A 13,291-nucleotide genomic window follows, 5' to 3' on the forward strand; every position below is an offset into this window, starting at 1 on the left:
ACAAAAGAAAAAAAAGAAAAGAAAAGAAAACAAGTAAAATTCCATCTTACCTTATCACCTTGCATGCCGGGGGGGCCCATTAATCCAGAAAGGCCTTGATCACCCTATAAACAAAACACAGAAGTTTAATGTCATGAAAGAGAATTGAAAATTAGAATTCTCTTGAAAATTAAAGTTCCCTTTAATCTTAGACATCAGCTCTTATTACAATCATTTCCAATCTTCACAATCTTTGAGCCCGTTTCTGAGGCTTCCTGCCCTTCCTTATCTCTTCCAGGGCTTAATAACTGGACTGTATTTCCCCACCTCCATATCCTTGCTCCATTTTCTCTGATGTTCTTTTCTGTAATAAGGCTCTTGCTATCAAACTTCGCCTCAGTCCAAGGTCTACCGTGTTTTACAAATTGAAAGTAGGGCTGGGCGTGGTGGCTCATGCCTGCAATCCTAGCACTTTGGGAGGCCAAGACAGGTGGATTACTTGAGGCCAGGAGTTCAAAACCAGTCTGGCCAACATGGTGAAATCCGTCTCTACTAAAAATACAAAAAAGCTAGCTGGACATGGTGGCGGGCACCTGTAATCCCAGCTACTCAGGAGGCTGAGGCAGGAGAATCACTTGAACCTGGGAGGCGGAGGTTGCAGTGAGCCAAGATCTCGCCACTGCACTCCAGCCTGGGCAACAAGAGTGAAATTCTGTCTCTGTCTCAGAAAAGAAAAAAAAAAAAAAAGAAAAGAAAATTGAAAGTAGTTTCCCTAAAAAATCTACAAGTGCGTTGTGAAACAGCTGTTGAGGTGTCACCCCTACTCCGTTTCTGTGAGGACCTGCAGCCTGGTGGGACTCCCAGAGAGAATCTCACGGGCTGTGGTGGGACCACCTAGGTTCACGAGACGCACAGGAGGCACTTCCGCTTCCGGAGCTGAGCTGGTGCCTTCCATCCTGCGTGCCAGCTCCACAGAACGTCCCTCACCCCGGAGTAATGAGAGAAAATTGATTGGAAAGTCCATCGTGCGCTTGGCTCGAATAGACTAGGCGTTACCGATTAGCGCTACCTTTTTTACATTTATTACTCTGATAGAAGGAAGAGAAAACTGCACGAGGAAAGAGGAGACTAGAGGCTGGTCCTCTTACACTAGCTTTAGTCGTGAAGGAATCATTTAATTTCTCCTCAAATTCCTCCATCTGGAAAATGAGGTTGATAATGATGATGGTGATGATGATGATTTCGATGTCATCTCACCTGTCTTACGGGAAAGGAAAAACTTACACCATTTAAAAACTATCTATGCATGCTCTTTTTAAGCCCTAAAATGGCTTAAATCCTTGTGTATGGTCTATTACAGATGTTACTTAGTGGATGTTACACGGTGAATTACTGAATCCTGCATTTCTTTTCTCTTTCACCGTTGATTATTTATTGTTAAAAATGGCTAAATGGTTAAAATAAAATTGTTTGCCAATCCCCTTCTACTTCCACCAAGTTAATGTTTGTATTTTATTTGTGTTCAGATTTATGTGTATAACCAGTTTCCTGTTTCCTCGGTATATTTGAATCCAATTTAATATAAGTACAATTTCTAAAGATGATTTTTAAATTTTACCATTTTAGGAATACCTCTATTAATTTTAAAAGTTGGATTTTACTAAAGCTCTATGGCAACATACTACTAAATTTTATATCTTACTATGTTTCTGTTACAGTTTTAACCACAGTTAGTATATAAGTAACTCAAAAAGTTAAAAAAAAACTAACATGCTTCCAAGTCTGAACTCCCATATTGAATCACCCTATATTTTGCTCAGAGAAGCCACAGGGAAAGATAAAACCAAGCATTTGATATAAATATGAATATTTAATCTAGGGGTTTTACTTAAAATAGTCACCAAAACTGAGTGGGCCTCTAATTTCTAAATTTTAAGTTAAGAAATCACATGTATTATATTTAGATATTTTTAAATATGGCACTTGTATTTCTCAAATTGCAGAATTTTGTCCTTGCAATAATTAAGACAGTAATGAAAGTACTATGTTTATACTAGTAATCTTCTATTCCAAGTTATTTAGACTCAGTGAACTCAGTTCCACCACAATAATAAAATTACTAAAATTTTAGATTTAAAAAATGTTGAGTATGTACTCCCAAAATATGTGTAACTATTGTATACCAGTAAAAGTTTTAAAAACAAAATAAAATAATTTTTTGAGGATTTACTATTTCATATAGTATCTGTAGAGTAATTATGTGATTTTTTAAAGTTTAAAATTGTTTCTGTAAGCCAATAAAAAGACAGTTTTCAAACTTTATGATAGTTTCTGTAAGCCAATAAGATCAGATCAATTTTGGAACCACCAAAATTGTTCAGGGATTTTTAAAGTTTGTGAATGTATACTACATAAACAAACACATCCCATAATTATATTACATTTATAAAGTGCCTGTCTAAACCAAACTTCCCAGATGTCCTCCTAAGACTCCATTTGTATTTATCCTCACTAGAAAACAGTATTCTTCTCCCGATAAAGTTTTTGTAGTTATCTTTGCTTTAAAACTAGTTTTTACTTAAATATGTATATGTTTGCATTGACAGCATTGTGATGAAATGAAAAGCATACTGGATGAGAAGTCTAAAAATTTGGATATATCATCAACTCTGCCATTTACTATCCATGTGATAAGTCCGTTAAAATCTATGAATTCTGTTTTCTCAATGGGAAAACAAGATAATGGTGAGTGTGTCTCTCACAGAGAGTTACCCTGGTACTTAAACATCATAAAGTATGTGAAACTATTCTAAAAAGATGAAAATTGGCATTAAAATTTATATATTATTGTGTGCATATGTATTAACAGAAAAATCTTTGCAATTAGGACCACATCCTGCTCTAATTTTTTACCCCATCCACCCCCCATTGGCAGATAGTACAGTGGCAGGCCACAGTAGACATTTAATAAAAGTAATGTCAAGACTTAAATCAATAAGTGAAATGGGTGATAAAATTTATTTAATTCTTCAAAGAGTTCTTCTTTCATTAAAATCCAATAATTAATTCTCATTTTTTTCTTCCTGTCTGATACAGTAAAATCTACATTTTAAAATGCTTGAAATAATTACCATAATTTCATTTCATGGTCAAATAATTACCTTTTCTCCAGGAACAGCTTGACCTGGGGAAAATCCTGGATCTCCTTTGGGGCCCTAAATAAAATAGTTATAAAACAATTGGTAAAGCATAAGTTGCATATAATGTGTCATATATCTTCAGGTATTTATTGCCAGATGTTATATACATTATATGGTGTTAAATAAAATAATTTTACATTGAGATAGGCATTGTTTATTTCATTTTTTTTTTTTTTTTTTTTTTTTTTTTTTTTTTTTTTTTTTGAGACGGAGTTTCGCTCTGTCGCCCAGGCTGGAGTGCAGTGGCCGGATCTCAGCTCACTGCAAGCTCCGCCTCCCGGGTTTACGCCATTCTCCTGCCTCAGCCTCCCGAGTAGCTGGGACTACAGGCGCCCGCCACCTCGCCCGGCTAGTTTTTTGTATTTTTTAGTAGAGACGGGGGTTTCACCGTGTTAGCCAGGATGGTCTCGATCTCCTGACCTCGTGATCCACCCGTCTCGGCCTCCCAAAGTGCTGGGATTACAGGCTTGAGCCACCGCGCCCGGCCTGTTTATTTCATTTTTTAATGTATATTTTTCTTAGCCTTATTTTTACATGATGAGAAGATTCCTAAAAATTCTCTAGACATAGTTGATTTTTTAATCTAATAAATTTAAAGTTATACACTATTGAAACATTTTTCTTGAAGGACCTAGGTAAAGATTTATTATCTTTTCCATTTTTGTGACATATTGAGTTGTTGTTCCTATTTTAGCATTGAAAGACTATTACTTTAGTAAAAGAAAACTGCTTATAATAATCCTTAAAATTCTAAGATATCGTTCCAAGTTTAAATGTTTTCCAAAATATTATAATGCACATATATTACTTTTATTATTATGAAAAATAAACAGAAAAAAAAGATACCTCTAATCCACGAAAGTCTTTTTATTCTGTTATAAAATTAGATGCTTTTCATAGTCTGGGGATCTTTATCTTTTACATTTCAAGAAAAATATGACATTAGGTTTCAGCTAAAGTTTTTTGGTACAATATTAAAATATTTTTATGATGCACAGTAGCAAAGTAACTCTTTTTCAAACTATTTGTCACATCTCAAAATATAGGGGCCACAATGGAGATTCTTTAAAATTCAAATTCTGATTTCATTACCATTCTCAACTAAGAATAAATAGTTCTCCTTTCCTAGATACTTCTAAATGCTATTTTCACTGGGAAATAGTCATGTCTTTTTACATATTCAGGGATGCTTTTAAATGACACTTAAGCTGACTGATGAAAGATGGAATACCAAAAGAAAAGTCCTGCGTGTCCCCCAGTAAGTACTCGCATTTTACAAATTAGAAATGAACCCTCACTGGCAAAAAGTCCTATATTCTATAGTCAAAGAAAAATGCTATATGGTGTAAGGAAGGGGGGATCCAGTTTTAATGTTCTTCATATGGCTAGCCAGTTATCCCAGCACCATTTATTGAATAGGGAATTCTTTCGCCATTGCTCGTTTTTGTCAGGTTTTTCGAAGATCAAATAGTTGTAGGTGTGCAGTTCTTATTTCTGGGTTCTCTATTTTATTCCATTGGTCTATGTGTCTATGGATTAAAAACTTAAATGTAAAACCCAAAACTATAAAAACCATAGAAGACAACCTAGGCAATATGATTTAGTACAGGCACAGGCAAGGATTTCATAATGAAGACACCAAAAGCAATTGCAAAAAAAAAAAAAAAAAAAAAAAAATTGACAAATGGGATCTAATTAAACCAAAGAGCTTCTCTGCACAGAAAAAGAAACTATCAACAGTGTAAACACAACCTACAGAATGGGAGAACATTTCTGCAAACTATGCATCCAACAAAGGTCAAATATCCAGCATGTATAGGAACTTAAACAAATTTACAAGAAAAAACAAACAACCTCATTAAAAAGTGCACGAGGGATATGAAAAGAAACTTTTCAAAAGAGGACATACATGCAGCCAACAAGCATATGAAAAAAATCTCAACATTACTGATCATTAGAGAAATGCAATTCAAAACCACAATGAGATGCCATCTCACACCAGACAGAATGGCTATTTTGAACAAGTCAAAAAATAACAGATGCTGATGAGGTTGTGGAGAAAAAGAAATGCTTATACACTATTGATGGGAGTTTAAATCAGTTCAACCATTGTGGAAGACAATGTGGTGACTCCTCAAAGACCTAGAGACAGAAATACCATTCGATGCAGCAATCCCATTACTGGGTATATACCCAAAGGAATAGAAATCATTCTGTTATAAAGACAAATGCATGCATATGTTCATTGCAGCACTATTCACAATAGAAATGACATGAAATCAACCTAAATGCCCATCAGTGATAGACTGGATAAAGAAAATGTGGTGCTGTACATACACCATGGAATACTATGCAGCCATAACAAAGAATGAGATCATGTCCTTTTTAGGGACATGGATGGAGCTAGAAATCATTATCCTTAGCATACTCACACAGGAACAGAAAACCAAATACCACATGTTCTCACTTATAAGTGAGAGCTAAATGATGAGAACACATGGACACATAGAGTGGAACAACAGACACAGGTGCCTACTTGAGGGTGGGAGGAGGGAGAGGATCAGGAAAAATAACTAATGGGAACTAGGCTCAATACCTGGGTGATGAAATAATCTGAACAAGAAACCCCTAATGACACAACGTTACCTATGTAACAAACTTACACATGTACCCCTGAACTTAAAAAAAAATTTTTTTCTTTAAGGAAAGTTTGTCTTCTAGGTTGACCTCTTCTTTATCGTAGCCATCACTGCTCGTTCCACTACTAAGGCTACAATTTTAGGTCATTGGTTACAAGGTTATGAAACCTAAGAAATGGCTTTGGTGATATCTTTATATTTAAAAACTTAAGTCATCATCAAAAAAGGTAATATACTTAGAATTTATAAGAGAAACTCCAGCTTATCTAGTAAAACATATTTTATAGATAAAAGAAGCAATAAAGCCCAGAAAAGTTAATTGACTTGCTAAGGATTACTTAGGAAAATATTTGCAAACAAGGTCCATTTTCTTTCTTGTATCACAATGCCTATTAAAAATCTTATCTATTGGTTTTAATATATTTTAATCTGTTATTATAAAAGCTAACTAGTTGATTCAAGGCAATAATTTACAAAGAATTTTAAAATAAGAAATGATAGCCCTTGAAAAGTTTAAATATAATAAAACCCTTTGTGACCAATGTTTTTATTATAAATATCATGTTAAAAATTCTTATGTTTAGATCCTACTTGAATTTTCTATCATCTGTCAGTGTGGCAGGACAATGGCTTGAACCCATTGTTTACAATACAACAACAAGATTGAGAAAGAAAAAGTGAAGTAGGATAGAGGTAGGGACAAAAATGTCTGTGTAGAGTAGGTCCAGGAGAGAATGAAAGGAGAGGAAGTCTCCTAGCTAACAGAAACAACTTAGGAGTTTCACTCTAAAAGGGAACAGCATAAGGAGCAGAAAGGAGACATAAAAAGAAATGGGGAGTGTGGAGCTTTTATGCTCTATCCAGCCATACCACCTTCCCAGGAAATCAATGTGTTCACCCACAGAAGCTCTTCAAATCTTGTTCAAGAGTTTTTATAACCCAGTTTCCAGTCCCTCTCTCCCCTCCCTGGCAAAGGGGGTAGGGGAAAGTAGGGCTGAAAGTTCCCATTCTCTAATCATTTGTGTGTCTTTGTGGTGACCAGACCCCAATGCTGAAAGCTATTTAGGGATCCCAGCCTGTGTCATCTTATTAGCATAAACTCTGGTGTGGTCAGAAAGGGCTTGTTATGACTAACAAACGACACCCCTATCACTCAGAAAATTGCAAGTTTAGGAGCTCTCTGGCAGGAACTAGGGACAAAAACCAAATATATATATATATATATATATATATATTATTATACCACATCATTATTTTTTAAAATCCCCAATTATTTGCCTTATGTCTCTTTCATTAGGCTGTTCGTGAGTTGTATCCTTTACAATAAACTGGTAAAAGTAAGTAAAGTGTTTTCCTGAGTTCTGTAAACCGTTCTAGTAAAATATTGAATCTGAGAGGATGGGTCATGGGAACACCTTAGCTTGTAGTTTGCCCAAGCAGAAGTGTGCATCGTGGTCTGGGCATCTCATTTTTGGCTGGCATCTAAGGTGTGGGAAGTCTTGTGGGACTCAGTCTTAAAAACTGTGGAGACTGATGCTAACTCTGGTAAGCTATTGTCAGAACTGAATTGAATTGTTGGATATCCAACTGATGTCAGAGGATCTGAGGATCTTACAGATATAATTACCTAGCATCAGCAAAAGATGATCAATGACTTTGCTGAAGTTATGTATCAGCTTAAGGAGCTTTGGGTAAAAGACTATGGGGTTTTCTAGGTATAGAATCATATTGTCTGCAAACAAGGATAGTTTGACTCCCTCTCTTCCTATTTGGGTGTGCTTTGTTTCTTTCTCTTGCCTGATTGCTCTGGCCAGGACTTCCAATACTATGACAAATAGAAGTGGTGAGAGAGGCATCCTTGTCTTATGCTGGTTTTCAAGGGTAAGGCTTCCAGCTTTTGCCCATCCAGTATAATGTTAGCTGTGCATTTGTCATAGATGATTCTTATTATTTTGAGGTATGTTTCTTCAATGCCAGGTTTATTGAGAGTTTTTAACATGAAGAGGTGTTGAATTTTATTAAAAGCCTTTTCTGCATCTATTGAGATAATCATGTGGTTTTTGTCTTTAGTTCTGTTTATGCGATGAATGACATTGGTTTGCATATGTTGAAATAACCTTGCATGGCAGAGATAAAGTCTGCTTGATCATAGTGGATAAGCTTTCCAATGGGCTGCTGGATTCAGTTTGCCAGCATTTTGTTGAGAATTTTTGCATCAATGTTCATCAAGGATGTTGGCATACAGTTTTCTTTTCTTGTTGTACCTCTGCCAGGTTTTAGTATTAGGATGATGCTGGCCTCATTTAATGAGTTAGAAAGGAGTCTCTCCTCTTCAATTTTTTGGAATAGTTTCAGTAGGAATGGTACCAGCTTTTTTTTTTTTTTTTTTTTTTTTTGTACATCTAGTAGAATTTGACTATGAATCTATCTGGTCCTGGGCTTTTTTTTTTGGTTGGTAGGCTATTTATTACTGATTCAATTTTGGTGCTCATTTTTGGTCTGTTCAGGAATGCAATTTCTTCTGTGTTCATTCTTGGGAAGGTGTGTGTGTCCAGGAACTTACCATTTCTTCTAAATGTTCTAGTTTTTGTGCATAGAGGTGTTTATAATATTCTCTGATGGTTACTTGTATTCTGTGGGGTCAGTGGTAATATCCCCTTTGTTTTTTCTAATTGTGTTTATCTGAATCTTTTCTCTTTTCTCTTTTATTAGTCTAGCTAGCAGTCTATCTATTTTACTAATTTTTTCAAAAAACCAGTTCCAGGATTTGTTGATCTTTGACTGATCTTGCATATCTCAATCTCCTTCAGCTCAGCTCTGATTTTGGTTATTTCTTGTCTTCTGCTAACTTTGAGGTTAGTTTTCTATTCATTATCTTTTAGTTGTGATATTAGGTTGTTAAATTGAGATATTTCTTTTTGATATGGGTGTTTAGTGCAATAAATTTCCCCTTAATACTGCCTTAGCTGTGTCCTAGAGATTCTCATATTTGTATCTTCGTTCTCATTAGTTTCAAAGAACTTGTTGACTGCTGCCTTAATTTCATTATTTACCCAAAAGCTCTGCAGGAGCAGGTTATTTAATTTCAATGGAATTGTATGGTTTTAAGCAATTTTCTTAGCCTTGATTTCTAATTTTCTTTTGCTGTAGTCCAAGAGAGTGGTTGGTATGAATTCAATTCTTTTGCATTTGCTGAGGATTGTTTTATGTCCAACTGTGTGGTCAATGTTAGAGTATGTGCCATGTGGTGATGAGAAGAATGTATATTCTGTTGTTCTGGGTGGTGAATTCTGCTGATGTCTATCAGGTCCATTTGATCCAGTACTGAGTTCAGGTCCTGAATATCTTTGTTAATTTTCTGCCTCAATGATGTCTCTAATACTGTCAGTGGGGTGTTAAAGTCTCCCACTATTATTGCATGGGGATCTAAGTCTTTTCAAAGGTCTCTAAGAACTTGCTTTATGAATCTGGTTACTCCTGTGTTGGATGCATATATATATATATGTATATATATATATATATTTTTTTTTTTTGAGACGGAGTCTCGCTCTGTCGCCCAGGCTGGAGTGCAGTGGCGGGATCTCGGCTCACTGCAAGCTCCGCCTCCCGGGTTTACACCATTCTCCTGCCTCAGCCTCCCGAGTAGCTGGGACTACAGGCGCCCGCCATCTCGCCCGGCTAGTTTTTTGTATTTTTTAGTAGAGACGGGGTTTCACCGTGTAGACCAGGATGGTCTCGATCTCCTGACCTCGTGATCCACCCGTCTCGGCCTCCCAAAGTGCTGGGATTACAGGCTTGAGCCACCGCGCCTGGCCGCATATATATTTAGAATAGTTAGGTCTTCTTGTTGAATGGAACCTTTTACCTTTATATAATGCCCTTCTTTGTCTTTTTTTGATATTTGCTGGCTTAAACTCTGTTTTGTCCAAAATTAGGATTGCAACTCATGCTTTTTTTCTGTTTTCCATTTGCTTGGTAGATTTTTCTTTATCTCTTTATTTTGAGCCTATGTGTGCTACTGCTTGTAAGATGAGTCTCTTAAAGACAGCTTACCATTGAGTCTTTGTTCTTTAGCCTGCCACTCTGTTCCTTTTCATTGAGACATTTAGCCTGTTTACATTCAAGATTAGTGTTGATATATGTGGATTTCATACTGTCTTCATGATGTTAGCTGGTTTTTATGCAGACTTGTTTGTGTGGTGGTTTTAAAGTGTCGCTGGTCTGTGTATATAGCATGTTTTTGTAGTGGCTGGTAATGGTCCTTCCTTTCCATATTTAGTGTTTCCTTTAGGAGCTCTTGTAAGGCAGGTCTGATAGTAATTAACTCTCTCAGTATTTGCTTGTCTGAAAAGGATATTATTTCTCCTTTGCTTACAAAGCTTAGTTTGACTGGATATGAAATTCTTGGTTGGAATTTCTTTCCTTTAAGAATGTTGAATATTGGCCCCCAGTCTCTTCTGGAATGTATGGTTTCTGCCGAAAGGTCTGCTGTTAGGCTGATAGGCTTCCCTTTCTGGGTGACCTGACCTTTCTCTCTAGCTGCCTTTAACATTTTCCTTTCATTTCAACCTTGGAGAATCTGATGATTATGTAACTGGGGGATGATCTTCTTGTGAAGTATCGTACTGGGGTTCTCTGTATTTCCTAAATTTGAATGTTGGCCTCTCTAGCTAGGGTAGGGAAGTTCTCATGGATGATATCCTGAAATATGTTTTTCAAGTTGTTTCCATTCTCCTCATCTCTTTCAGCAACACCAGTGAGTCATAGATTTGGTCTCTTTACATAATCCCATATTTCTCAGGGGTTTTGTTCATTCCTTTTCATTATTTTTTCTCATCCTTGTCTGACTGTCTTATTTCAGAAAGCCAGTCTTCAAGCTCTGAGATCTTTCTTCGGCTTGGTCTGTTTTAACACATGTGATTGCATTATGAAATTCTTATTTTTTTTTCAGCTCTATCAGATCAGTTACATTCTTTTCTATACTGGCTATTTTGCCTGTCAGCTCCTGTATCATTTCATTGTGATTCTTAGCTTCCTTAGGTTGGGTTTCAGCTTACTGCTGCATCTCGATAATCGTTGTTCCTATTCATATTCTGAATTCTATTTCTGTCATTTCAGCCATCTCAGCCCAGTTCAGAACCCTTGCTGCAGGGTTAGTACAGTCATTTGGAGGAAAGAAGGCACTCTGGCTTTTTATGTTGTCAGAGTTCTTGTACTGGTTCTTTCTCATCTTTGTGGGCTGATGTTACTTCAGTCTTTGAAATTGCTGTCCTTTGAATGGTTTATTTTTCTTTCATCCTATTTGAAGCACTTGAGGGTTTTATTGTGGTATAAGGCTGGCTCAGTCAACTGGCCTCATCTCTGGATGATTTTAAGGGGCCAAGGCTCAACTCACAACTCCTGGACTATATGTTCTAACTCTGAGGGACTGATATTGGACCTTGACTTTGTTCTCTGGTTCTTCAAGGTTTGGAACCCACTGCAATGTAGGGAGCTAAGTTCCTGAACCATTGGTCACAGCACTCCAATGGGTAGTGCCAGCCAAAGTGTTTCATAGGGTGGTAGCAGCAAGATCTGTCCTTGTTTGCACATGCCAGCAGCAGTGGCAGCATGGCAGCATGGCAGGATGCTGGCGGGTGCTGAGGGACCAGCCTCCATGCAGGTATATACAGCAGTGGCAGAGGTAGCATGACTCAGGAAGGTGGGGGTCACACTGGTGGACTGGTGGTGGTGTTAGCACAGGGGCGAGGCATTGGCAGGTGCAGGACTGTGTGTGCCCTCTGTGCGTGTTCACACAGGTGGAGGTGGCTGCTCAGGGTGGGAGAGGGTCCACTCTTCTTCGTGCCTAGTTTCACTCCAGTGGCAGTGTTGGCACAGGGTTGGGGTGCTGGCAGGGGCGGGGCTGGAAGACTCTATGCCTACCAGGGCTCCGACTGCAATGGTGGTATGGCAGAGGGAGGGGAGGTGGAGTGCACACATGCCAGCAACAGTGCCATGGCAGGGTTCACATGCAAAACCGGTGGAACAGGGAAGGCAAGATCTGCCTGCACACACATGCATTGGCAAAGCAATATTGGGAGTGGCCGTGGAGCCTGGGGATGCTGCAGTGGGGGAAGCAACAGGTCGGCTGTTGCATGTCCAGAGGGCCGCTCTGCTGGTCAGGCATAGTCCAACAGTGCAGGAGTTATGATGCGGGTCCCCAGGGCCCCAGCCTGGCTGCATCCATTTGCAGTGCAGCTCTGGGTGCCCTAGGAAAGGCCAGCAGATCAAGGAAAGCTCAGATCAGACTGGCTCCATCTGATAGGGAAGACCACCCTGCAGAATTTACAACTGGGCTAAAGCTCCCCCAGCAGAACAGTTCCCCTAGGGCTAAAGTCTCCTATGGGAGGAAGTGGAGCTTAGGGGGACTGGCATTCCTGACCATGCTCCACTACAGATGCTCCTACACCAAATCCTCTGGGCTCCACACTTGCTGAAGTGCTGCCCCTACCATTTATCTAAGCAGCTCTCCCTGCCAATCAAGGGGCTGTGGTGGTTGACGGGTCTCCTCCTGCCGGGATTCCAGAGGCCCATGGTGAAAGCAGGTTGCTCCTTGCCGGTTCAACTCACCTGTTCCCCAGGAGCTGGGGTCCATGAATGAGTCCTGATGGGAAGTAGCCCTGTGCAGGATTTCCAGCTTCCTCCCTCTTCCACCCAGCTTCTGTGTCTTCCCTCTGTCCACTCTCTGTGCCCTTTCTCTACAGATCTGTTAGGAGTGTGCCAGTCATCCCAGTCTTCAGTGGCAGCTGTTCCACCTGGCTGTGTCTAGTCAGTCATCTTGCCCAGCTCCCATATCATTCTTTACATTTTCATAATGTTGGACTGACTATTTTTTATGGCAATCTGACCCACTAAAAATTCTTATTGTGGGTAAGCATCTGTACTTAAGATATTTATTTAATTCATATGGAAGGAAAAATCGTACTTCTAGTTAAGATAAATACATGATGGAGACATAGGAAAAGACAGTCTTAACCAGGGATAGAACATAGCACCAAGATACTACTCTTTGGTGTTCAATACTTAATATATATACTAATATATTAAATATTATTAATGAAACATTGCTGTGGGTTATTAAGGCTAGATGTTTTCATTTAACTGGATTAAATTTGAAAGAACTATTGGCCCTGACTAAATTAATATAGGACGTGAATGTTTGTAGGAAGCTTTTAGGCTTCCTCCAAGAAGCATTTTTTGGAAAAGAACTATCTTGACCACAGATTGCCTGGACTGGAATTGTAAGCACATGGTAGGCTGAAGATACAGACTCTACGTGCATTCATTACTCATGTTCAAAGATCTATAGCATAATTTTCCCGTGTTTAATTAATAGCAATGAACATTTCCATTACCCTGCAAATAAATAGAAATATAGTTCATTTAATAGATAAATATGATAAACTATACACCCAGGTAGCACTTGATAACAAG

The 13,291-nt window shown here is 38.3% G+C and overlaps 1 protein-coding gene across 1 annotated transcript in view; it reads right to left on the reverse strand.

Moving 5' to 3' along the window:
- Positions 1–13,291, reverse strand: part of COL24A1 (collagen type XXIV alpha 1 chain) — a 388,303-nt gene that overhangs the window by 331,496 nt on the left and 43,516 nt on the right. The window contains exons 6-7 of the mRNA XM_030912579.1: positions 3,141–3,194; positions 51–104 (exon numbers count right to left, since the gene is read on the reverse strand). Of these exons, the coding sequence (XP_030768439.1) occupies positions 51–104; positions 3,141–3,194 (108 nt within the window). The remainder of the gene's footprint in view (positions 1–50; positions 105–3,140; positions 3,195–13,291) is intronic.

Source organism: Rhinopithecus roxellana, chromosome 12 (assembly GCF_007565055.1).
Source record: "Rhinopithecus roxellana isolate Shanxi Qingling chromosome 12, ASM756505v1, whole genome shotgun sequence".
NCBI lineage: Eukaryota > Metazoa > Chordata > Mammalia > Primates > Cercopithecidae > Rhinopithecus > Rhinopithecus roxellana.